Source organism: Humulus lupulus, chromosome 1, assembly GCF_963169125.1.
Source record: "Humulus lupulus chromosome 1, drHumLupu1.1, whole genome shotgun sequence".
Lineage (NCBI taxonomy): Eukaryota > Viridiplantae > Streptophyta > Magnoliopsida > Rosales > Cannabaceae > Humulus > Humulus lupulus.
The window spans coordinates 167,298,857-167,325,437 of record NC_084793.1 but is presented as its reverse complement, the minus strand read 5'-3'; the positions used below and the strand labels follow the sequence as shown (position 1 = coordinate 167,325,437).

The following is a 26,581-nucleotide window of genomic DNA, read 5'->3' as shown; positions in this document are numbered from 1 at the left end:
GTTGATGAGAAGGGCCTGCATGCGTAAAAGCCAAGTTTTTGGCCCTAATTTCTGGAGTAAGAAAGTATTATGTGTAATATTTTCCAGGATTTGATTTATGAGCGATACCATGGAGGTACTTAACCCCCTTTTGCCTATGAAAGAGGTAAAAAAAATGTGTATTCTTGTGGCTAGGGTTAGTCCTAAAATCGAATAAATAGTGTACCTCATGAGGAGTAGGTGGATTCCAGCCTTGGAAGTGATAGAGAATATATAGAGGAGACAGTGCTTGGATTCCATTTGGAGCTATCTGGAAGGGAGAGACATTGAAGTAATCTGCTACTGACCGAAAGAAAGAATGCAGAGGGATAGTAGCTCCTGCATAAATGTGGTATCTAGACCAGGCGCAATAGGCTCCACCAGGATTATTAGCTCTCTGGTGAGGTTGCAGACATATCACATTTATTCCTTCAAGGCCCGAAGCTTGAATGTGTTTATCGAGCATTTTGGAGTTGATTTTGGAGGCTTTAGCTATGAACTAAGAAGGCGTGCCATCTTCATCTTTTCTTGATTTTAGAGCAACTGTTTGTTGAATCTCAGTTGTAAAAGTCTGGGTAGCCTTTTTCCTGGGTTTACCAGCTTTCTGGACCTGGCGAGGAGGCCTTGAAGAAGCTTCAGTTTGAGCTTCTTCTACCAAGTGTTCTCTAGCTAATGGATCACGTTCCACTACCTTTTGTGTCGCTCTTCGAGCTACTTAAGGAACTTGTTCCTGAGGGATTCGATTGGACTTTTTCACCCTCATTGTTTGATGTTGACGTTGCTGCCTAAGGAACTGATCTTCGTGAAGGAAGTATAAAGCTGATCGCGGAAGGATTTTCTTGAGATGATGAAGACGGTCTTCTAGGGTTCGTTGGCTTAGAGATTTGGAAGAAGAATCACTACTCAAAAAGGTATCACTTGAAGCGGAAGATGAGGAATCAGAGTCTGTTTGATTGTCACCTCCATTGTAGTCAAAGCGATTCATCTCAAAAAAAAAAAAAAAAGGGGGAGGTAAGTAAACCAAATAGAAAATAAGTGCAAAGCAAAAATATTCACCACTCACTGAAAAAATTTCTTTGAGAAGTGGTATCAATTTATCCCAGATTAAGACGTTTTTTTGGAAATAATAACAATTTGAGCGATTCACAAAGAAAAAAAGTAAATTGTTTCGAATGCCATGTGGTGTCTAAGTGATTTGGTGGTGTCCAAGTGGCTGCGTGGTGTCCGAGTAGCTGGGGTGGTGTCCGAGCAGCTGGGTAATTTCTGAACAACTGTGTGATGTTCGAGCAGCTGCGTGGTGTCCGAGCGGTTGGGTGTGTGTCCGAGCAGCTGGGTCGTGTCCAAGCAAGTGGTGCGTGTCCGAGCAGTCGGGTGTGTGTTCGAGCAGCTAGGTCATGTCCGAGCAGGTGGTGCGTGTCTGAGCGGCTGGGTGTGTGCCCGAGTGGCTAGAGGGCTATTTGAGTTCCAAGGGACTGAAGGTGTCCTAGTGGTTATAAACTAAATGGAATCCGACCGGCTAAAAGGTATGGGGCATAACGTGAAGCATGAACATATTTTCCTAATCTTGGGGTGTGCAAACAAGATCAAAAGTAGTAGAATCTCAAGGGTTCAATAAGTCTCAAGAAAATATCATATGCTCATCTTAAACCCATGAACCCGAAACTACAATGTGGAATGGGAAATCATTTTTCTTTCAAAATTTCATGAAATTGAAGGAAAAATTGACGAACCCAAAGCTTAAACTGCACTAAAACAGCCACAAAATCTCTATTTTACAAAGATTTATCACAACAATTCTAAGAATGCATTCCAAAAGAGGGTTTCGGCATATACAAGTTCTAACAAGTTTTTGTGTACAATTTTAAAGCTTAAAATGCTTGAAAGTAAAGATCAAGAAGAGAGAACTTACTCAAATGGGTGGAAAAGCTTTGGGTTTCTTGAGAATTTCCTTTGAAATTGCTTGGAGAGACATGAAGCTTTGATTAGGAGTTGGCCACGACAAGGAGGATTCTTTTTTGTGATGGTCTTTTTGGCTTGAGAGGGATATGCATGCATGGACCTATTTAAAGTAAAAGGAGGAACTTTTCGATTCCCCTAAAACTCTTAGTATTCTCTTTCCCACGATTGAGACTGATACGTGCCATTTTTATGGCCTGAAAAGTTCAATTGTGGATTTACTTGAAAAGGCAAGAGAATATAGAAAGTCGTTTTTTGGAATTTTGGGACACATAAAATATTAAAGTTATTGGTGAGTCACCACGTGGAGGCAACCGCTGGGATAGTCTCTGAATTTTTGATTGGCTATTCAATTTTTGGAGATTTAACTAGTCAAACTTTTATTATTTGTGAAAGTTACTGACCGGGCGGAAGCTTTTGGATGACCTCAAAAACATTTTGCTAGAGAAAAAGTTTATCATACGAGTAAATCATATAATAAACTTGGGGGGAAAATGTTATTCCCGAAATTTCAGCTCGATGACGTGGCAACCAGAAGTGACAAGTGGCAATGCATGGTTAGTAAATGACACATTAATAGTTAATAAATCTGTTGACCAAGGAAGTGCAAAGGTTGGAAGTTGACCTACGGAGTTGTGACATTACTGGTCAGGAAATGAATTTACCTGGTCAGAAAGTGATTTGCCCGACCAGGTAAGGCTTTTGGCCGACCAGTGAAGAATTCTACCCGACCAGGAAGTTGTTTTGTCCAACCAGTCACTTCAGTAAGATGTTGTGCCCAACCAGTCACATCAGAGAATGGTGCAATCCGACCAATAATGTGTTTTGGCCGACCAATTACTTCAACAATGTGATATAGCCGACCAGCTACATCGGAGAATACTTTTGTCTGGTCAGGGAGAAGTCTCACTCAAAAAGACATACAGTTAGGCCGACCAGACATCTCAGGAATGGAACTCATCAGACTGACCAGACAAGTAGTTTAGCCGACCAGTCATCTCAAAAATGGGTTTCATCTGACCAGTTATGTCAAATTGAGGGTGTAGCTGACCGGATGTGTCAGAATCTCAGGAATTAACTGCCCAGTGACTTTTTTACAGAACCTCGGTAACAACTTCAACTTGAATCTCTTGTAACTACCGCGGGAATCTCTCAGATATCCCAAAGTAATAGCTATATTGTTGCAATTTGGATATGTTTATTATTTTATTAATTAAAGTTGGTTGAAACAACCAAGGACCCCGTCAAAATGATATATTTTTCATGTACAATCCATGAGCCTATAAATAAAGAGCTCATGGCATCTTTTTAGGGATTTGATCTTTTTTAAATTGAGAAAACTCTCTAGTTTTGAGATTTTGGGACTGTTACTTGGGACATTCTGGGAGCATTTTCTGAGAGTTTAGAGAGAGAAACACTGTACTTTTCTTCTTATACTTGAGACAATCAGTTGACCAAGGTTCATCTAATCTTAAGTGTAGGCTACATATATCACAAACTCTAAGTGGATTAGGCTATTACCAACAAATTGGGGCTGAACCACTATAAAATTACTTATGTTATTTATTTTCTATTCAAGGTTTATTGTCGTTTTTGTGTCTACTCGCAGTTGACCAAAAACGTGGTCAACAACTTTGTTCAAGTGTTAAATGATAGAGTACTCATTTCTGTAATTAAATTTACGAAAATATTATCTACAAGGAACTCTGTGGGAGTTAACGATAAAATACCAATGAGGGGCAAAACGATAATTTTCACCTGTCTCATTAGTAGATTATCTATAGAGGATTTGATGATGATTATGGTTATAACAATGGATAACATATTTACATTTGGTGTAATGTGTTTAATGAATTCAAGAGTGCAATTTTGAGTCTATAGTGGAGTCACGAGCAATTAATAAGGTAGTGAGATTATTTGTTATAAATAAACTCATGGTAACTTATTGAAGCTTGAGTTCATGGATCCATGGTCCCCATGTCGTTTCTTATCAAACTGAACCTAATAGTTTTGAATAATTAATTTAATTATTAATTATAAAATTATCATATTAACTAGGTCAATGAAAATAAATAATGATAAATTATTTATTGATATTTTGTGAGAAAAGAAATATAAAAAAATTTGAGGTTTTTATTGCAAAGTCTCAAAAAGATAGTATTATAGCCAATTGAGACAATTTTGCTAATATTAATAAATTGGTATTAATTTTAATAAAATGAATTAAATAATGGTCAAAATTATAATTGGTTGATTTTGACAACTATTTAATTAATTATAATTATTAAATAATTAAAAATAAAATGGGAAACTAAAACCTAATTTATGTCCTAACTAATTGCCTATATATACTAGTGTTATAGAATGCATTATGTCAGATGAATTTGACAAGATAAAAATTCACTCATGTAAAATCCTTTTTTGGCTAAACTTTAATTTAGACAAAATATTTTAATTGTTTAAAGAAAAATCAATAGAAAATCTCCTTGTTGATATTCGGTTTTATTAGCAATATTCTCGGCTGATTTTGTAATGTGAAAAGATCTCTAAATGTAAATATATTTGTTACCTTATTTATCTCAAATAATCAATTTTTGGTAAAAATATATTGTGCAAATATCTTGAGATTATTTTCAGGGATTATATAGGATTATGGTTATCCTGGAAATAAAGAAGGAGTCGAAAATGAACATGGTCAAGAAAAATGACAATGTTCGTTCTGCCAGATCAAACGGATCACATTGCTGACTCATCAGTTTCCTTTTTTGTCGACACATAATCCATCTGGCTGGCTGTTTTCCTAAATCAAAGGAATTCGCAAATTAATTTCAAAGATACCAGAAAATCATGGCCTTGGACGATTTCCCTTCCTATAAATACCTTGCTAAGGCCTTTGGATTTTTCACCTCTTCCATTTTGAATATTTGTAATCGTTATGCTATTTTGAAGAGTGTGTTTATTTGTAGAGATTAAGTTTGTTCACCTTAATCTTTGTGAGAGTGCTGAGTGTACTTGTGGATATCTATCTAGTCCATTGTAAACAGATATTGTCTATTGTGAACGTGTTCATAAGGATCTTCGGGAGAGGATTCGATCTAAGTCTCACTTCGGGAGGAAGTGTGCACTCGCTGTTCTTTGAAGGGAATTCAAGAGAATCAGCGTTTCATCAAACCAGATTTGTAGAGAAGAGTACAACAAGATTGCGGCAATAGTTTAAGAGGGAGTCTTACATTGTTTAAGTCAATGCTTTTGTACACTTTGTTTCTTTACTAATTGGTTTATTCTCTGGGCGTGGCCCCAAGGAGTAGGATGTCCGAAAGGGTTTCTGAACCTTGTAAAAATTCGTTGTGTTCTTTAATTTTTGCACTGTTTAATTTTTGTGTTCAGTTCTGTCGTGACAAGTTCGAATTCTGTCCCGACAGAATTGCTTTCTGTGTAAACATCTAATTACCATTCCGCATTTTAATTAATACATTGTTTAATTAATCTGGTAATTATTAAAAACGGAATTTCAATTGGTATCAGAGAGGGTCACTAAACTCTTAGTGCAATCTTGTATTTTTTTCGTTTGTTTTGTGCCTTGTGAAATGTCTTTCTTTGCAGAAGGTGGATCTATAACTCGTCCTCCTTTGTTGAATGATTCCAACTATCCTTATTGGAAGGTTAGGATGAGAGCCTTTATTAAATCACAAGAAGAAAAGGCATGGAGATCAATCTTAACAGGTTGGACACCCCCGTCTGAATCTGATGATATCACAAAGGTAAAATCTGAAATTAACTGGACTGATGCTGAAGATAAATTATCCAGTAATAACAACAAAGCTTTGCATGCTATCTTTAATGGGGTTGGTGAAGGTTACATAAAATTAATATCTTCGTGTGAATCTGCCAAAGAAGCTTGGGAAATCCTTCAAACTCAATTTGAAGGAACTGCTGATGTAAAACGTTCTAGGCTTGTTATGTTAACTACTAGATTTGAAAATCTTAGAATGACAGAGACTAAGTCTCTCACAGAATTCTATGAAAGATTGTCTGATATAGCTAATGAATATTTTTCTTTGGGAGAAAAATTGGAAAATAATGTGTTAGTTCGAAAAATTGTTAGAGTGCTTCCTGACAGGTTTCAAACAAAGCTCACAGCAATTGAAGAAGTCAAAGATCTCGACACAATGAAAGTAGAGGAATTGATGGGTTCATTGCGAACGTTTGAACTCAATCAACAAATTCGCCAAAAGGAAAACTCAAGTGCTCCCAAAGAAAAATCAGTTGCTCTCAAATCTTCAAAAATAAAAGATTCTGAAGAAAATGATGGTGAAGACGAAATGGCTTTGTTGACCAAAAATTTTCAAAAATACATGAAAAAGATTGGTAACAAAAAATCCTCGTTCAAATCTTCCAAAGGTAATCAATTTTCTAGACATTTTGACAATAACAATAAAAGAGGCGTGCAATGCAGGGAATGTGAAGGATTTGGTCACATTCAATCTGAATGTGCTAACACACTGAAGAAAAACAAAAAGGTAATGGTAGCTACTTGGAGTGATCAGGACTCTGAAAGTAGTGATGAGGAAGATAACGTGAATCTTGCCTTAACCTCTGTTGTTTCTGCATTATCACCAAATTTGCAGGATAATAAAAGGGTTGTTTGTCTAAACAATGCTGTTCAGGAAGATAATTCTGATTGTGAATCTAGTGAGTCTGATCTAGACGAGGATTCTCTGAAAGAATCATACAAAGATATGTATGATCAATGGTTAAGGGTTTGTTCTGATAATCGCTTAGTGGCAAGCAATAATAAATTCTTACAGGAAAAGAATGATGATCTTGTAATCACTGTGAAGAATCTTGAAGAAAAAATTATTGCAAAAGATTGTGAAATTAAGCAATTGGCAAATGAAATTAATCACATGATTAAAGGTGTTAAAATTCTTAATCCAAATTCCAGGATTTTGGATGATGTTATTGATGCAGGTCAAAAAGCTGGTAATTTTTCTGGATTGGGATCTGATGGTTTTAAATCAAAAGGAAAAATCATTTTTGTGAAATCTGGAATACATTCTGTTGCATCCTCTAACCTTTCTGCAGGTACATCTCACACAGTTGATTCGACAAAAAGCAAACCTGTTTCCACATCTGTTAAACAGATCAATCGGTTCATTCCAATATGTCATTTCTGTGGAGTGAAAGGACACATCCGGCCCAGATGTTTTACTATGATGAACGTTTTCAAAAACAATTATTTAAATCATTATAGTAAAACAAAACATGCTGTGAGAAAACCTTCAAAATATGTTTGGGTTGAAAAAGCAAGAAAAACTTGTCTTGCTGCTTTTACTTGTCATAAATCTCGTGCTTCTAATTCTTGGTATTTTGATAGTGGATGCTCTAGACATATGACAGGTGATGCAAATATACTCACCAATTTCAAATCTATGAAATGTGGTGGAGTAACATTTGGTGATGGTATGTCAGGTAATATTCTTGGAAAAGGTACTCTGAGTCTTGATGGTTTGCCAAAATTGAGAAATGTTTTACTTGTTGAAGGACTTAAGGCTAATTTAATTAGTATAAGTCAGATTTGTGATCAAGGCTTCACAGTAAATTTTTCTCGTGATGATTGCAATGTTGTTGATCAAAATGGCGTGAGTATATTGAAAGGATATAGATCCATTGATAATTGCTATACTCTTTCGCCATCTCTCACATGTCACTCGGCCATAAGTAATACCACTGATTTATGGCATGAGAAACTGGGTCATATAAATTTCAAAAATTTCAAAAAAAATTGCAAGTGCAGGATTAGTTCGTGGTTTACCCAAGTTGGGTAGAGAATCTGCAGGTAAATGTGAACCATGTCAGTTGGGGAAACAATTAAAAAACTCCCACACAACTGTCACGGGAATCAATACTTCAAAAGTTCTTGAACTTTTGCACATGGATCTTATGGGTCCCATTCAAGTTGAAAGTATCAATGGAAAAAGGTATATCTTTGTGTGTGTTGATGATTTTTCTCGTTTTACTTGGGTTGACTTCTTAAGGGAAAAATCAGACACGTTTGATGCCTTCAAAAATCTGTGCATTAAATTGAGAGTTGAAAAAGATTGCAATATAGGCAAGATTGTGAGAATTAGAAGTGATCATGGTAAAGAATTTGAGAATACTATTTATGATGATTTCTGTAAATCTCTAGGAATCTCTCATGAGTTCTCAGCTCCCAAGACTCCAGAACAAAATGGGGTTGTTGAGAGAAAAAATAGAACCTTGCAGGAGATGGCTAGAGTAATGCTAAACAGTAAAAAACTCTCCAAACGATTGTGGGCAGAAGCAATATTCACTTCTTGCTACACAATCAATCGAGTTTTTCTTAGGCCAGGTACTTTCAAAACTCCCTACGAAATTTGGAAAGGTAAAAAGCCCAATGTAAGTTATTTTCATATTTTTGGATGCATATGCTATATTCTCAGATATCGTGAGAATATTGGAAAATTTGATTCAAAAAGTGATATAGGAGTGTTTCTTGGATATTCTATGAATAGTAGAGCTTATCGTGTTTTTAACATGAGAACTCAAACTGTAATGGAATCATCCAATGTTGTTGTTGATGATTTAAAAGATTTTTCTGAATATTCCAATGAAGAAGAAATTGATAGGTTTATTGCAGAAACCTCTCAGACAGAATCTCCTACAGTGAAAAAAGATGATGTTGTGCCCTCTCATACCGAATCTGTTACAATAGAAGCTGAATCTGTTCCAACATCGTCCGATCGATCAACAAAGGAAAGGTCAGAAATCATCACAGATTCAATACAGAGAGAACCTTCTGGCAGAGTAAAAAAGAATCATCCTTCAGATCTCATTCTTGGTGATATTGAAGAAAGCATGGTAACAAGAAAAAGGTATGTGAATTTGGTTCAATTCATTTGCTTTACATCCAGCTTTGAACCAAAAAATGTGAAAGAAGCCCTGAATGATGATTCATGGATAAAAGCAATGCAAGAAGAATTGGAACAATTCACAAGAAATGAGGTATGGACTCTTGTTCCTAGACCAAATCATACAAATGTTATTGGTACCAAATGGATTTTCAAAAACAAAACTGATGAATTTGGTACAATAATAAGAAATAAAGCTAGGCTAGTTGCTCAGGGGTATACTCAAATTGAAGGAGTTGATTTTGATGAAACTTTTGCCCCTGTCGCAAGACTTGAGTCAATAAGATTGCTATTGGTTGTTGCCTGTGTTGTTGAATTCAAACTTTTTCAAATGGATGTTAAATCTGCATTTTTAAATGGAAATTTGAATGAGGAAGCATTTGTTGAACAACCAAAAGGATTTGAAGATCCACATAATCCTAATCATGTTTTTCAACTTAAAAAAGCTCTCTATGGTCTGAAACAGGCTCCTAGAGCTTGGTATGAAAGATTGACTCAATTCCTTGTTTCAAATGGGTATAAAAGAGGAGGAGTAGATAAAACTCTTTTCATCAAAAATGTTGATTCTGATATTGTCATTGCTCAAATCTATGTTGATGATATTGTTTTTGGCTCTACTTCTAACACTTTAGTGCAGGAATTTGTCAAACAAATGACGAATGAGTTTGAAATGAGTATGGTAGGTGAGTTAACCTATTTTCTAGGTTTGCAAGTCAAACAGTCAGAAGATGGAACTTTCATCTCTCAAAGTAAGTATGCAAAAAATCTGGTCAAGAAATTTGGGATGGAGTCTGCCAAACACGCCAAAACACCAATGGGAACCACAGTCAAATTAACCAAGGATGAAAATTGTGTTAAGGTTGATCCAACCTTGTACAGAAGCATGATTGGAAGTCTTCTGTATCTCACAGCCAGTCGTCCTGATATAAGCTACAGTGTGGGGGTATGTGCTCGATATCAAGGAGATCCTATGGAATCACATGTGACAGCTGTAAAGCGAATCATCCGTTATGTAAATGGCACTCAGGAATATGGAATTTGGTACTCAAAGGAAACAAACTCTAATCTTGTTTGCTTTAGTGATGCTGATTGGGCAGGCAATGCAGATGACCGAAAAAGTACAAGTGGGGGATGTTTTTATCTGGGAAACAATCTGGTTTCTTGGCATAGCAAGAAACAAAATTCTATCTCGCTGTCTACTGCTGAGGCCGAGTACATTGCTGCAGGAAGCTGCTGTACGCAATTATTGTGGATGAAACAAATGATGACAGATTATGGGTTTGATCTTAAAACTTTGACTATTTTCTGTGATAACACTAGTGCTATTAATATCTCAAAAAATCATGTCCAACACTCTCGCACTAAACACATTGACATTTGTCATCATTTTATTAGGGAACTCGTTGAAAATAAAACTTTGATCTTAGAATATATTGAGACTGATAAACAGATTGCAGATATTTTTACAAAAGCCCTTGATACAGTCAGGTTTGATTCCCTCAGGAAATCCTTGGGGGTTTGTTCCAATTAATTTTTTTTGTGATGTACCTTATCCCTGTGCTTGAAAAAGTTGTGTGATGTCTCCTTGTCCTTGCTCACAGAAACAGTTTCAATCATTATGTCAAAATATATTTTTACTTCAGGTTAGAAATTATAGTTAATATAATTCATGCTATTTTTCTTCAAAATAAAAATTCTAAAAACAAATAGTCCCTCCAATTAATATTTCTTCAATTCAATCTGTGTTTTTTTGTGTGTGAGTTTTTGTTCCTCGAAAAGTATTTCAAGCTCCATCTTAGAATAGAGCTACCTACACTGTTGTGTAAATTGCTTAACCTTGAGTAAGTTGGAACTATGTAACTAACAATTATGTAGAAGATACTCTACCACTGTTAAAAACAAGCCTTCAGTGTAGTGTGAAAGCGTCTAATTTGGTTACTCATTGAGAAAAAGGCTAACAATTTTCACATAGGGCAATGTCCCTGAAAAAGGCTAAAAATTGCCATACAGGGCAATGATCTCTGCTTTCACAATCACACACAAATGCTTGAGATATACTGTTGGGAAACATTTGTAAGTCTCATACACACTGATTGATTTGAGTGAAATATTTTTTTGTGATTGGAATAAATGTTTTGTGATATTTTATTTTGAAAAATAAAAGCATGATTTATTTTAAATATATTTTCTAAACCTTATAGTAAAGATGTGTTTTGATATAATGATTGTTTCTTTTTCCACATGCAAGGGCATGAAGACATTGGGCACTAATCAAAATGGGATATTTTTATTTTTTGGGTACATTCGGTTTTACTACTTAAAATAATAAAAAAAAACAAAAATAATAAATAAATAATATATATTTCTTTTTGAGGGAAATCAAATCTGCGTGTGTCAAAAAGGGTAAGTTGTATCTTGATTGTTTTTGTCCTTATCTCATTTTTTTAAGATCAAAAGTTTCCATTTTTGGCTTGTTTCCCAATTTGTGTCGTGCACTATTGTTGGCAGTTATTATTGAGATATTTGGTGTGTACTTTCCTATAGTGTTTATCCTTTTTAATTGTCAAATAAAGGAATTAAAGATCAAATCCCTACCTTTTTCTGTCTTTATATTTGGATTTCCTTGGGCCCAATACTTCAACCGTCTCCTTTCTTCTCCTTTTTGGTTCTTTATTTTCCTTGGCAGTTTTTCTCTCATTCTCGTGCAACAATGGTGAGAACCAGAGGCAGTGGGTCTCGGTCTGTCAAGTCAGTGGCTGGTTCGTTGAGTGCATCTCCATCCCTCACCAAGAAGAAAGCTCGGAAGAGTACCTTGTCTCATCCCATCCACATTGATGATTCCATCACCACGAGCAAAGCCGTGGTCATTCCGGACCTTGAAGCCCCCAAAGTTCCGTCTGAACCTCCTTCATCGGCGGCTCCGCTCACCTCTGTCCTAGGGACTTCCAAAAGAGGCCGAGCTTCTCCATCAGAGGATGTCTCTGATCATGGTCGTGATCCTGCCAAAGCCCATTCTGATTCCTCCGAGTCACCTGATGTTCTTGCACCCAAGAAGAAAAGCAAGGGTTGGTTCCAGGTCTCTTCTTCTCGAAAATCTCCTCGTTCCAAAGGGACTGATCCTTCTGATTCTACGCCGAAGGCTTCATCTCCTGTGGGCTCCACTCCTCGTTCCAAGTTTAGGTCAAAGGTAAAGAAAATTCCTCCACCTTGTTCTTCTTCTGAAACTGACCCTTCTTCAGATTGTGTACCTTCTGACGAAGATCCCCTTGAAGACGACCCCTCTCTTGAGGAAAATGTTGACTCAGAAGATGAATCTGACCCATCAGAGGACCCCCCCTGTTTCACCAAAGGGCAAGAAACCAATGAAAATTCCTGAGATTCGCACCAAGTCTCCTTTGGGTCCCAAAGTCTCTCCAGGTTCTTCCTTTAAGGCTCATTCTCTGAATTTTTGTTTCAATGACAATGAGAAAAATATGAAGCATTATGTGCATCGTGATTTTATTTGTGAGAAAAAATTTTCATTCTCGGCCCATAGAGTGTTTGGGGTCATAAAAAATATTGAGGATCGAGGGTGGTTAGGTTCTTTAACTGGGCTGGATGGTTTTGTTCCTAGAGTTGTACAAGAATTCTATGCCAATCTCAATGATGATCTGTTTGATAGGAAGTCTTTTATGTTTGGACAAGTTTATGTCCGAGGGAATTGGTATTTGTTCAATGCTGTTGAAATTACCAAGGTTCTTAATTTGCCTCTTTCTGTTGATAATGTTGTTGTTGAGTTTAACAAAGATAAGGTGCTTTCGGAGTTGGTAGGACAAAATATGGTGTGGGAACCTCACTCTGTCCTCAAAGTAACAGATCTTACTCATTACTATGCTGTGCTTCACAAATTTGCCACCTCCAACTGGATTCCCACTACTCATACCTCAACCATTACCTTTGACACGGCCTTCTTTCTGTACAAAGTTGGAACTGGTCTTCATGTTGATCTTGCCTCTCTCATTTTTGACCAGATCACTGGCTTAGGGAATGCCAAAAAGAAAGGTCAATATTTGGTGTTTCCCCATTTGATCTACAAGTTGCTTGATTCTCAAAAGCCTCTTCGCTTGGAATATGAAATCTTGACTCCTCCTAGTGCCGGAGCAGACTACAAACTCAAAAAGGAACCATCATCTGTTAAAGCAACTAAAGGGATTTCTCTCAAGGCTGGCGATGCTGATTCTGTTGCTGCTGAACTCGCTGGTGTCAAGGCCACCCTGGAATCTGTTCAAACAGAAGTGATCAGCCTCAAGAGTTGTCTTCCACAATGGTGTCTCACTTTGCTGCCGGTCCTTCCCACTGAGTCCATTTAGTTTTATTTTGTCTTTTTTCTTGTTTTAATAAATTGTAAAAGAACGCTTTCTTAGTGTCTTTTTGTTTTTGAGTTACTTCTTTGGCTTCTTGCTAGACAACAAGGGGGAGTAATTGTGGTTTATTTTGATCAGTTTATATTGTTTTAAGTTGTTACATTTGAATTGCTTTTCGCAGGGGGAGTCATGCTATAATTTTTTTATCTTTGTTACATTTGTGATAATTTTCGCAGGGGGAGCATTCCATTGCTATTTTGCTATTTGCTCTAACTTGTCTTGTCTTGCAGGATTTTTTCAAAATAAACTCTTAAAATATTCTTGTCTATCAAGTTGCCAAAGGGGGAGATTGTAAAATCCTTTTTTGGCTAAACTTTAATTTAGACAAAATATTTTAATTGTTTAAAGAAAAATCAGTAGCAAATCTCCTTGTTGATATTCGGTTTTATTAGCAATATTCTCGGCTGATTTTGTAATGTAAAAAGATCTCTAAATGTAAATATATTTGTTACCTTATTTATCTCAAATAATCATTTTTTTGTAAAAATATATTATGCAAATATCTTGAGATTATTTTCAGGGATTATATAGGATTATGGTTATCCTGGAAATAAAGAAGGAGTCGAAAATGAACATGGTCAAGAAAAATGACCATGTTCGTTCTGCCAGATCAAACGGATCACATTGCTGACTCATCAGTTTCCTTTTCTGTCGACACAGAATCCATCTGGCTGGCTGTTTTCCTAAATCAAAGGAATTCGCAAATTGATTTCAAAGATACCAGAAAATCATGGCCTTGGACGATTTCCCTTCCTATAAATACCTTGCCAAGGCCTTTGGATTTTTCACCTCTTCCATTTTGAATATCTGTAATCGTTATGCTATTTTGAAGAGTGTGTTTATTTGTAGAGATTAAGTTTGTTCACCTTAATCTTTGTGAGAGTGCTGAGTGTACTTGTGGATATCTATCTAGTCCATTGTAAACAGATAGTGTCTATTGTGAACGTGTTCATAAGGATCTTCGGGAGAGGATTCGATCTAAGTCTCACTTCGGGAGGAAGTGTGCACTCGCTGTTCTTTGAAGGGAATTCAAGAGAATCAGCGTTTCATCAAACCAGATTCGTAGAGAAGAGTACAACAAGATTGCGGCAATAGTTTAAGAGGGAGTCTTACATTGTTTAAGTCAATGGTTTTGTACACTTTGTTTCTTTACTAATTGGTTTATTCTCTGGGCGTGGCCCCAAGGAGTAGGATATCCGAAAGGGTTTCTGAACCTTGTAAAAATTCGCTGTGTTCTTTAATTTTTGCACTGTTTAATTTTTGTGTTCAGTTCTGTCGTGACAAGTTCGGATTCTGTCCCGACAGAATTGCTTTCTGTGTAAACATCTAATTACCATTCCGCATTTTAATTAATACATTGTTTAATTAATCTGGTAATTATTAAAAACGGAATTTCAACTTATAATATTCTATACCTAATCGCCCACTCTCTCTTAGATTTCTCGACTTGTCCACACAAATACTTTGTTGTTTTAGAGAAAGACTTGGAAGACTGTGATCTTGTTTCAAAGTGGTTTGGATTCATTCTAATACCTAGCATTCAGCAAGAACAAAAAGTTAGGGAATCCAAAGAGTGTAGTCATTGTTCCGCAACGCTTCTTGTAAGTAATCTAATAGTTGTATTATTGTATTTACGTATCTATGTAATATTCACATGCTTCTATGAGTTTATGATTTATACCATGTATATTGCTTTGAATATATATTTATAGAAAGCATGCATATAAACTTATATAAATGAGATCCTACACTGGTATGTTAGAAGACTTGAAAACTCGAATTTCAAATATATGATGATAAAATATATATTTTTTAAATCTTAATTAGTTTTACTTTAAATTAAAATTTGATTAGAATGTGCTTGTACAAATTTTCGCCTAAACTTTTTTAATTAGGTTTGAGCTACCCTTTAAGATGGGACACAAGAAAATGAGAGCAGGGCTTTGAGAAAGTTATAATGGAGGCTGAGATATACACTTGGTTTTTTTTTTCCATTAAATATATTTTTACAAGTTTTAAAAGACTTTAGTGGTTGTTTGAGCTCCCGCTTGCCCCCAAGTGCATCCATGGTTGGAGGTAACGATTAAAGGGCATTGTGCTCAATACTTTGCCGATGCATTGCCAAATAAAGATATTTAAAATAGAGAGAAAGGAAGAGGAAAAGTAAGTTTAGGATTTTATTTCAGAATTTAGTATGGGAATATGAGAATTAATTTTCATATTAAATAGTTACATGAAGCCCATATTTTAATTTTTACAAAGTTCATGAGCACATGCAATTTCTAATTTGTAGCAACATGACTATTCCATTATATTCAAAAAAAATATTAATAAAATAAATTTTGCTACAATCGATCAGATCAGACCAATACAAGAATTTTCTACAGTCATACGTACTATTAACATGACTATCAGCTAATAGGAGCCATACCATCCCCTGACCTGTTCAAGATCATGATCATTCAACTACTTCTCACCACCGTACGATCAAATCCATCATTCAACTCCAACTCCACCAAACAATACCCATTCCATTCTCAAAACCCACAAATTTGGTCTTCCAATCTGGGCAAGCTATTAATCTCTCTGACATTTTTCAGTTGTGGACGAATCAAGACAAAGATTTCCTGGGCCACATTACAAGAATATGCTGAAATTTCTGCAATTTCTATATATTTCTAATAAAATAATCTTGGGCCCAAATGAAGGTTACCCATTTTTTTTAATTTTGTTTAATAAGTAGATGATTAATAGGGTTTCTGCACGAAGTTGAAGGAGAACATGTCCTGGAATGGGGAGAGCTGATCCATTGGGTTTGGGTATTGAATTTGCAGCTGAGACCCAAAAGGGTCATCTGAGAACCCATCCATGAAGTTGAAGTTAAAATCAAAGGCATTATCTAACACATCATCACTAATATTATTCCATTTGGGTTCACTCTGAACCTCCCTATCGCACGTGACCTCGGGAGAAAGCACGTGGTCCGAGCAGCTCGAGTCCGTATGCAGCTTCGGTACGGAATCCGACGTGTCCATATACAAGTGGTCGTTGTGGAAAGCCAAGGGAATAATTTGGGGTTTTGTGTCCTCAATTTCAGGGAATTCCTCCATCTTCATCACCTGATTCGTTGGATAGTTTTTCTCTATGCTACCCTTTTTATTGTAGATTCGACACAACACCCAATCGTCTAACTGCAAATCAAATCAACTTCTGGTTAGTTTGAGTGAAATACCAATTTTAGTCTCATACAGGGGAAAAAAGACAATTGAATGATCCATTTTCGATTTATTTTATTTTATTTAGTGTTTGTAACATTGAGATGCAATGTATTTGTGTTTGTGGGTCTTACCAAAAGGGGACGATTGATTTATGTACATATAATTATTTTTTTGAAAAAGAAAATCTAGGAAGGAAGGAGGTAGGCAAGTACCCGAGAGTTGTTTTTCTTCCCAGCGGAGCGATCCACGTTAGCGAGGCGATATTCGTGCATGATCCAGTTGGTCTTGACACCTTTGGGGGCTTTGCCCGCGTAGAATACTAGGGCCTTTTTTATTCCAAGTGGTTTGGGCTTTCCAATGGGCTTGTCGGCCCCAGTCGCTTTCCAATAACCGGTTCCTGCGGCTCGGTTCGGCCTTGAACCGTTTGGATATTTTCGGTCCCTTGGGGAAAAGAAATACCACTCCTTCTCACCGTAAAGAGCCATTTCTGCACAATATTATCATTCAACAAAATCAGAAAAATATCAACCCGCCAGAATATTCTGAGAATATTATATTTTGTGGAACTGAATTATTAATTGCATTCAATTTTTTCTTTTTATTTTTAAATAAAATATATAATTTTCCGAATATTGAAAGTCTTTCCTACCGAAAACAGAATTTCAGCTGACGAAAAATATACTCAAAATCGAGAAGCTTAGATCTAATTTTTCTTTTTCAGGAAAATCGGAGAAAGACTAAGATGGATAATCATACCAGGAAGTTGCCATGGGTCGAATTTGTATAAATCGATCTCTTTGATTATGGGAACTGCGATCGGAAGCGAAGAACATTTTCTACACAGATAATGGTTTACTAATTCTTCGTCCGTGGGGTGAAATCTGAAACCGGGTGGCAAAATCAATTCACCAGTGCTCGTCATTCACGATTGATCTTCTTCTTTTTTCTTTCTTCTCTTGCTTCTGATTTTTTATTATCTGTCTTCGCTTCTCTCTCTTCAACTACTGCTTCTACTTCTGCTTCTACTACTTCTTTCTTCTTTCTTCTTTCTTCTTCTTCGCTCTGTGACTTGAAACGTCTTAACGAGCCCTAGAAAGGGGTTTATATAAACACCCAAATTTTGTGCGGACAAATTTAGGCACGTGCGGGAAGCAAGCGAGAGAGATTTGAGGGAGGTGAGTTGCTAGCTAGCTGACCGCAGCCAGGTCTGTCTTGTGACACGTGTTGAAGCATCTATGGCTGCTCCCCAGGTGGACCGTAATGCCCCTTTCTCATTTTGTCATTGCTTTCGTCACAACCTTTGGACGCTTTTATAAGTCGGCCTCACCTCTCCCTCGTGTAAATTAGAGGATCGTTGACAGTCAATGGCTTAGACTTTTATAATCGGTCATTGTCTTAAAGAAATCCCATGTTCCGAATCTATTTTACTTCCTATACGCTCGATGCAATAGGCTTTGATGTTGGGGTTTGTTGGTCTTTTCCACAAAGTAAGTTAAAATTTATTCAGATAAATGTTGACTTTGACTGCTTAGACAGAAGTGTTGAGTAGCAGGAGATTGAAACTAATCTGATAACCCATGTCAGCTCCTTTTTGATGCTCACGTAAGCAAATAGACGTCACTCGTAGCCTCTTTGTAAGCAGCTATTTACACTTTTTGGTGTTGTTTTGATAACACTTCAAAAAATAATAATTTTTTATTTAATTAATTAAAATTTTGAAAACTAAACATAAAATGTGTTTGGTAACTCTATTTTTATTTATTATTTTTTTAAATTTTAATTAAAATTTATTAAATTTTGAAAATAGAATTTTTTAACTTTCAAAATTTTTTTAAACAGTTTTCAATTTTTCCTTTCTTCTTTTCTTCAAATCAACACTTATATTGTTAAACAAAAAATAAAAATAAAAGTTATCAAACGCGTTTATTATTTTTTGTTTTTAAAAACAAAAAACAAAAATAGTTACCAAACATATTTTTATTTTTTAAAAATAAAGAAACAAAAATAAAATTATATTTTTATTTTTATGTTTAAAAAATTCAAAAACAAAAATTTTACCAAACGGACCCTTTGCAACTACCTAAACGTTTTGTAACAAAGAAAATCATATCAATAATAATATGTATCGTTAGAATATTATATAAATATTACTATCAATAAGAAAAATAAACAGAATAATGTAAAATATGAATTCTTATTTAACTTCTACTGTTGAACTGATAGATGAATAAATAATCATTTATCGCATATTACATAATAATATATAATAAAAAATGTTAAATGTAAGAAGAAAGCTTACCTGGAAGCGTGAAGTTCCTCCTCTCTGCCATAGCGCGGCGACGTAAGGTGGAGCAGAAGCTTGTACAGCCAGATGCTTGGCAGGAGCTTCCTTCATCCACTGAAGATCCTTCTGTCTTGCCTCCGTTTGGATTGGATTACGAGTATAATGCTGTTGAGATTGTGACCTCAGAGACCCCTGTGAAATCTAGTAAGGATGCATTAGATCCTTCTCATGTAAACCAATCTACTCCTGAATTAAGGTCCTATGCGTGGGCGGAGGAGGTAGAGACCCAGTCGTTTCAAGAAGCTGCGAAGGAAACCCGGTCCCGCTTTAAGGAATCTCTGCCTCTACAGGGGGTACAAAATTGCAATTCAAGGAACCTCTTCAGAAGGATGGTCAAAAAATTGCTCAACTGGAAATTGAGGAAATTGCAGTAGAAGCTTCATTCTAGAAGTCTGCATTGATTTGTGTGGTTATTGGAGCCAACCCGCCCTTACCTGTTTTTGAAGGTTTTATCAATCGAATCTGGGGGAAACTTGGGGCTGAACGAGTGGCAAGAATGAATTCAGGTTTTACTATGGTCAAATTCAGAGATGAGACTACTCGTGACTTGGTTCTAGAATTAGGGGTGGTTCATTTTGACAAGATGCCAGTTATCTTACGGCCATGGACAACTGATATCGATTCTTTGAAATCGATTAAATCGGTACCAGTTTGGATTAGACTTCCAGATCTAGGTTTACAGTATTGGGGAACCAATTGTTTGAGTGCACTGGTTAGCACAATTGGGAAACCAATAATGATAGATAAGATTACCAAAGACAGGTCGATGATAAAGTTTGCTCGGATTCTAGTGGACATGGAGATATCAGAATCACTACCTAAATACATTAGCTATATCAATGAGAGAGGTCAAGTAGTGGACCAATTGATTGACTATGAGTGGCTGCCTACGAAGTGTTCTCAGTGTAAAAAGCTAGGGCATACAGCTTCTTCTTGCAAATTTGTGGAAGGAGTTGTTTGGAGAAAGAAGGAGGTCATGACAGCACCTGTAGATGGCTGTTCTGATCATAAAAAGACTGATAGTCTTTCGAAACCTGTCCAGACACCTTCAGTTCAGACTCAATCAAAGGAGGCAGATGAATCCCACCCTGTGAAACTTCCAAAGGATCAAGGATGGGCCTACCCGAAAAAACTAGGAACTCAGAAATTGAAAACCCCATCAACTTCCCAGAAAACAAGTAATCCTTTCAGTGTTCTCCAAGAACAGAAGCAGGTTCTCACTGACCCTTCCTTGTTATTGAATTTGAATGGAAAGTTTCAACATATTGAGCTGGAATGTTAGAGGTTTAAACAAGAGGAATAAGCAGTTATCTATTTTAGATATCTGCAAATTGAATAAGATTGGCATTGGGGCTCTTTTAGAAACAAAAATAAAAGGAGAGCGAATTAAGGAGGTTATGAGTTCAAGCTTTATGGGTTGGGAATTTTATAGTAGTTTGAGCTTGGAGGGAAGAATTCTTTTAATTTGGAAGGCTAGCTGGGTCAAAATAGAAGTAATAAAGGATCATGCTCAATTTCTTCACTGTAAGATTCAGATTTGGGCTACAGGCCAGTCTTTTTGTCTCACAGTAGTTTATGGCTCTAACCAGCTGGAGGCTAGGAGAGTTCTTTGGTCTGAACTATCTGCTTTAACTTTCCCTGTTAAGCCTTGGTTAATAGTTGGAGATTTCAACGCTGTCTTTGACTCAGCAGACAGAATGGGTGGTAAGGCCATATCACTAAAAGAGCTAGAGGATGCTAGACAATGGCTTGATCTCGATATAGTGGAAGAAATGAAGATTATGGGTTCTTTTTATACTTGGTCGAACAATCAAGATGGGAACAATCGTATTTTTTCCAAGTTAGACATAGTGTTTTTTAATGAGGATTGGCTTGACTCTTTTCCTAATGTCAGTGCCATAGTGAATTGGGAGGTAGTTTCAGATCATTGTGCTATAGTTTTGAAGCATATTCCAGTCCAGAAAGAGGGAATGCGTCCATTTCGGTTCTACAATATGTGGACTAGCCATCCTAAATTCAAGACAACTGTTTTGAATAGCTGGAAAAACCTTTAAAATCTGAGGGTTGTGGTCTGGAGCATATTTCCAGGAAGCTTCATCGGCTTAAGTTTGAGTTGAAGAGGTTTAATTGGAGGGTTATAGGAGACATTGTCAAGAAGTATGAGGAAAGCAAGAATGCTTACCAGCAAGCTAAAATCAGTCTTTTTTCTGATCTGACTAATCAGACCTTGAGTGTAGCTGAGAGGTCCTCTTATCTGGAATTTAAGAAACAAGAGGCAGCTTATGCTAGTTTTCTTTACCAGAAGAGTAAGATAGATTGGATCCGCTTCGGTGATGAAAACTCAGCCATGTTTTATGCTAGTATGAAGAAAAGGAAAGCCAATAACAGAATTGTTTCTTTTGTTTCCGAAAATGGCAGAGTAGAAGATGATTACCCAAAGGTGATTAATCATTTTATTCATCACTTTCAGTCTTTCTTGGGTTGTTCTAGTGCAGCTACTGGACATATTGAATCTTCAATCTTGAACTTAGGTCCGCTTCTGAGTCTGGACGACCAAACTGATCTGATTAAGCCTTTCTCTTCTCAAGATGTCAAACACAGCCATGTTCAGTATTAATGTTGTTAAAAGTCCTGGTCCAGATGGATTTGGAGCTGGTTTTTTCAAAAGTTTATGGTTTGACATAGGGAAAGAGGTGTCTAATGTAGTGCTTGAATTATTTGACACAGATTATATCCCGAAGACTTTGAATAATACCATTTTAACTCTTATTCCTAAAGTTAGTCATCCTACAAATGCCACAAAGTATAGACCAATTGCTTGATGTAATACTCTGTACAAATGCATCTCTAAAATGTTTTGTAACAGATTGACATCTATTCTTCCTAAGTTGGTCAATCAAAATCAAGGGGCTTTTGTTAAGAATAGATCTCTTGCCCATAATGTCCTTATTCTTCAAGATCTTCTTAAGGGTTATAATCGCAAACGAAGTTCTCCTCGTTGCTTAATGAAGATAGATATCAGCAAAGCCTATGATTCCATTGATTGGGATATTTTAGAGAACTTGCTGAATGCATTCAAGTTTCCTGTCAGATTTATTAGGTGGATTATGATTTGTCTAAGAGGCTCATCGTATTGCATTCTCATGAATGGTCAGCTCCAAGGTAGCTATTAGATACAACCAGTCTGGTCGTATGATTCGGTTTATTTCCTTTAACGGTCATAATCTTGTAATAACTACGTTGATTATTTCCTCTTTATTACCTTGATACGTGGATATTAAGGAGAATTAAGGTCCATTGGCCCATGTAACCCTCCTTGAGCCTATAAATATGCATGAAGTAGCTCAAGGAAGGGACTTTTCGATCTCTGAATCTTTTTCCTGAGTATTGAGAGAGAATGCTATAGTGTGATTATTTGTAATTCTCCCAAGGTTTGTGAAACTCAAGAACCCTAGTTCTTTGATCACGGCTTTGAGATTCAATATTAATAATAGCACTAAGTGGGCATAGGTCATTACCATTCTTTGGGGCCGAACCACTATAAATCGTTGGTGTTTTCTTCTTTACCATTAGATTAAACTCTTAATTGTCGTCTCATTTTCTATCGTATATTTGACTCCATGTCATTGGCCAAATCGAGGGTCAACAACATGGATATTAGCTTGCACCATTGAAAGGCCAGAAGTAGAGCTTGTGTTTAAACTTTTTGTTAAAGGTTAAAATGAATTGTTAAAAATTTGAAAAAGTATAATTGTGTGTGATATGGGAAAAGTTCCACATGGATTTGAAACACTCTTCTAAGAGTGTATATAAGATGCAAGTGCCATCCATTGGGGTGTGTCCCAAAGGGTACCCAGTTTTGTGCGAATGGGTGAGGACTCACACGCACGCGCGCCGCCGCCGTCTGTCTGACCGAGCTGAGATGGCGGGTGGTGTGGTGTCATACTTTATTTTTTGTTGAAAAATTGAATTCTTTAATACTGAAAAATGTTTTCTTAACGTTTTAACTACTAAAATAATCGAATTTCTCGGAGCTTTTGAGGGTGTACAAGAGCAAAGCCTTTCGGTGCAGAGAGGTATCATAGTGGTTGTTTTATCCTGTGGACGGCGTGGTTGATAGACTGTCGTGCACACTTGGGGCAGAGCCGTGAAACTTCTTAAAGAGAGAGACATAGTTTGTAACGCCCTAAACTCCAGGGACCATTATGGTGTGCCTTGTAAACAGTGCTAAACTCGCTAATCGAGTCATTTGGCCAAAATCGTGTACTAAGTATGATTAGCGGTTTAGGGATTAAAAATCTTGGTTAAGATGTAACGTTTCATTAGAACGTTTAATATATATATATATATATATGTTGGGATCCCAAAATTATAATTTCAGAGTCTACTACAAGAAAATATTTACAACAGGCCGTTCTATGCGGCAAAACAGGGTTTAACCCTAGTTCCTTCTCAACCTCAGTCGTGGTGGACGAGCAGCTGCATATGTACACCTCATCACCTAAGCTCTCCAACTCAAGGATAGTCCAGCTTTCTTTTGCCTTTACCTGCACCACATAGCACCCATGAGCCGAAGCCCAGCAAGAAAACACAATAAAGCACAGTATAATATCAGCAATGATCATAATAATCATCTAGGACTCTCAGTCCAAACATATAGGTGACAGTCGCAACAGTCACAAAAGTGGGTACAGCCCCCCTCTAGCCATGTGACGTTAGGGTCACTCGGGCTTAACTAATAAGAGATCCTTCATAAGTTTGAACAGGATAGGTGCATGATGAATAGTCACCAACATAACCTTCCCCATGACTTACAGTCATAATCTTGGAACAGCGTGCCCTAGCCATGTGACAAACAGTCACCGGGCCATATGCCCTGGCTCTGAATAGCTAGTCTCAGACTAGCCAAGCGCTTATAAGTTCATCGACCTTAGGGTCGATCCAGCGTTAATACCCCATATGAGTCATTCATTGCTGATATCGATTAGATCTAATCTTCATTTGGCTCGGCGTTCATGACGCTATGCCATTTCTGACTCTTAGGTCAGTAAAACACGACCAGTGTTCAACCCATTGTGAACTTGACTAGTAAATCACAGCTTCACACATGGATCTAACACCATTGCCGATTCTGGCTAATAAGTCAGTGCCACACACAAGTAAGCCATGCCACCAAACATATATCACATATCCAATATCCATAAGCAAGGTATTCAACATGCTTACTTAACATGTACTAGTACAATTAGGACTATGCACGAACACAGAGGCTCAAGCTCTGAACAATATCATACTCAATATGTAAAGCATGTCCTAATCACATGTTTCTCGTGCATCATATGCATTATATTTAACAATCCAACATGCACCAATAATAGCCATGCATGTCACATATACACAGGGTGCAGTTTTCTTACCTTGGGTTCGAGCAAGAATTAGTAAAAGAACGACCCTTAAGAACGATCAACCCTTTGATCCTTTAGCGGTCACCTAGTCATAACCAAATATGGAATCCCATCAATAAAATAAATCATAAAAAGGTTTATAATCTAAGACCACACTCCCGGGATCCATCCCGCACTCTTGGGAATCTTAATATACTCAAACGGGGCAAAGGAACCAAACCCCAATCCTTAAAAGTCATTCCGAGCCCTAAAATAGGCTTGCTGAAAAATGGACCAGCACTGCAGCCCTATTAAATGGCGCTGCTGTGCTATTTCCAAGTCAGAGAGCCCTGCTCTCTGCCCCGCCTAGCGCTGTTGTGCCCTGAATGGCGCTGCTGCACCAATTACAGACCAGAAACTTTCTGGTTCTTCTTCCTTGCGATTTCTCTTAAAACCAACCCTCCAAATCAATCCCAAACATCACCCAAACATCCAGTTCAACCCCAAATCATCATCTATATCACACCCTCATCAAAACCCACTCAAACTTACACAAAAACTTCCATGAATTCCCACCACTAACACCTCAAATTCTCAACTGAAAACCATAAGGAAAAACAGAGTATTGCTTATATTCAAGGATGAAATCTTACCTCAAGCTGGTTTTGGGTCCTCTTCAATGGATGAACTAAGTTCCTAAGCTCCCACCTTTGATTTCCTAGCTTGGTTCTTCAATTTGAGGTCAAAAATCAGAAAAGGAAAAGAAGAGAAGGAGAGGTACGGGAGAGAAAGAGATGAGGATGATGATGCTCTGTTTTGGTCTAAAGGTTTCTACAGCCTTGAGTTGATATAAATCTTAGGGGTGAAAAGACCATTTTGCCCCTAGGTTAAATAAAGGCTTCTAAAGACTCCCAAGGGTATAATCGTCCTTTCCTTCCTATCTCGTTAATTATAATTAACACCCTCTATTTCCCACTACTCTCAATATTCTCACATAAATAATTCATATCTCGTTACCCTTTAATTCCCGGCAACGTTCTAATCACCAAATTACCCCGAGACTCACTCCGAGCCCCGAACTTAAACCCGTTATGACTAGACCGAAAACTTGCATTCCATGATCGTCTCATGCCGAATGGCTCAAACCAATCCACATATAATGTGGTATTATTTATAATTCACCCACATGCATGAAAATACACAATCACGCCCTCAACGGGCCAAATTACCAAAATGCCCTTATAATTAAAATTGAACCCATATGCATGCATTTACCATCATATAATAATATAATTCACATAAACATGCATATAATCATTGAATATCATAATAAATCAATTATGGCCCTCCCGGCCTCCTAATCAAGGTCCTAAACCCTATTAGGAAATTTGGGGCATTACATAGCCCGCGACTTGGCCAGAAAATCAATCGGTAATTCATTCCAATTTTTATTTCAATTCGAAATTATCAATTTTAAGACGGTTTGTTCTGCTATGGCTACTACCGATGATTTTTCTGGTTTTGCCTCTACTAATATTAATAAGCCATTTCGTTTTGAGGGTTTGCATTTTAAGCGTTGGAAACAAAAGATTCTCTTTTATCTGACCATGAAGAAGGTTGTGTTTGTCCTCACTGCTCTGAAGTAGGTCATCTTTGAACCTTCGACCGACAACAACAAAGAGACTGAACGCGAGAAGCAACAGAAGGAATTGGACTCCTGGGTTGAAAATGATCTCCTCTGTAAGAATTTTATTCTTAACGGTTTATCTGATGATCTTTATGACTATTATAATTCAAACAAGTCAGCAAAGGAAATTTGGGAGGCGCTGCAAAAGAAATATGATACAGAAGAGGCGGGGACTAAAAAATACGCTGTCAGTCGCTACCTGAAGTATCAAATGGTGGACGATAAATCTGTGGAGGCCCAATCTCACGAAATTCAGAAAATCGCACATGAGATTATCTCAGAAGGTATGACCCTTGATGAACAGTTTCAAGTTGTTGTTTTAATTGAAAAATTACCTCCTTCCTGAAAGAATTTTAAAAATGTTCTCAGGCATAAGACTAAAGAATTTTCCTTAGAGAGTTTGATCGCCCACCTTTGTATCGAGGAGGAAGCAAGGAAACAAGACCAAAAGGAAGAGGTGCTTGTTGTCTCTAACAACAACCCCAGGAAGTCCACACATGCGGTTCTGAAGCCTAATGGCAAAAATTTTAAGAATCAGAACTGCAACTTGAATTCAAATTCCAACCTCAACAACCAGAATACTCCTCAAAACAACAATTAAAGTCGGAACCATAACAGGAACCAACCTAAAAGGCAGCA

General features: G+C 37.0%; 3 protein-coding genes across 3 annotated transcripts; 2 read left to right on the top strand and 1 right to left on the bottom strand.

Annotated features, from left to right (window-relative positions):
- The first annotated feature begins 12,379 nt into the window (after positions 1 to 12,379).
- LOC133824309 (uncharacterized) lies at positions 12,380 to 13,255 on the top strand. Its single transcript, XM_062257190.1, has one exon. It carries the CDS (start codon positions 12,380 to 12,382, stop codon positions 13,253 to 13,255), a length of 876 nt encoding a protein of 291 aa, XP_062113174.1.
- Positions 13,256 to 15,461: 2,206 nt separating this feature from the next.
- Positions 15,462 to 17,596, bottom strand: LOC133800165 (NAC domain-containing protein 2-like). Its single transcript, XM_062238126.1, has 3 exons — positions 17,284 to 17,596; positions 16,740 to 17,014; positions 15,462 to 16,500 (listed from the first exon to the last, which is right to left on the bottom strand). The coding sequence occupies exons 1-3, from the start codon at positions 17,447 to 17,449 to the stop codon at positions 16,057 to 16,059; spliced, it is 885 nt and encodes a 294-aa protein (XP_062094110.1). The 5' UTR covers positions 17,450 to 17,596; the 3' UTR covers positions 15,462 to 16,056.
- Positions 17,597 to 19,367: 1,771 nt separating this feature from the next.
- Positions 19,368 to 26,288, top strand: LOC133824300 (uncharacterized). Its single transcript, XM_062257181.1, has 5 exons — positions 19,368 to 20,148; positions 20,420 to 20,855; positions 20,960 to 21,481; positions 21,738 to 21,957; positions 25,902 to 26,288. Exons 1-5 carry the CDS (start codon positions 19,368 to 19,370, stop codon positions 26,286 to 26,288), a joined length of 2,346 nt encoding a protein of 781 aa, XP_062113165.1.
- The last annotated feature ends 293 nt before the right edge of the window (positions 26,289 to 26,581 follow it).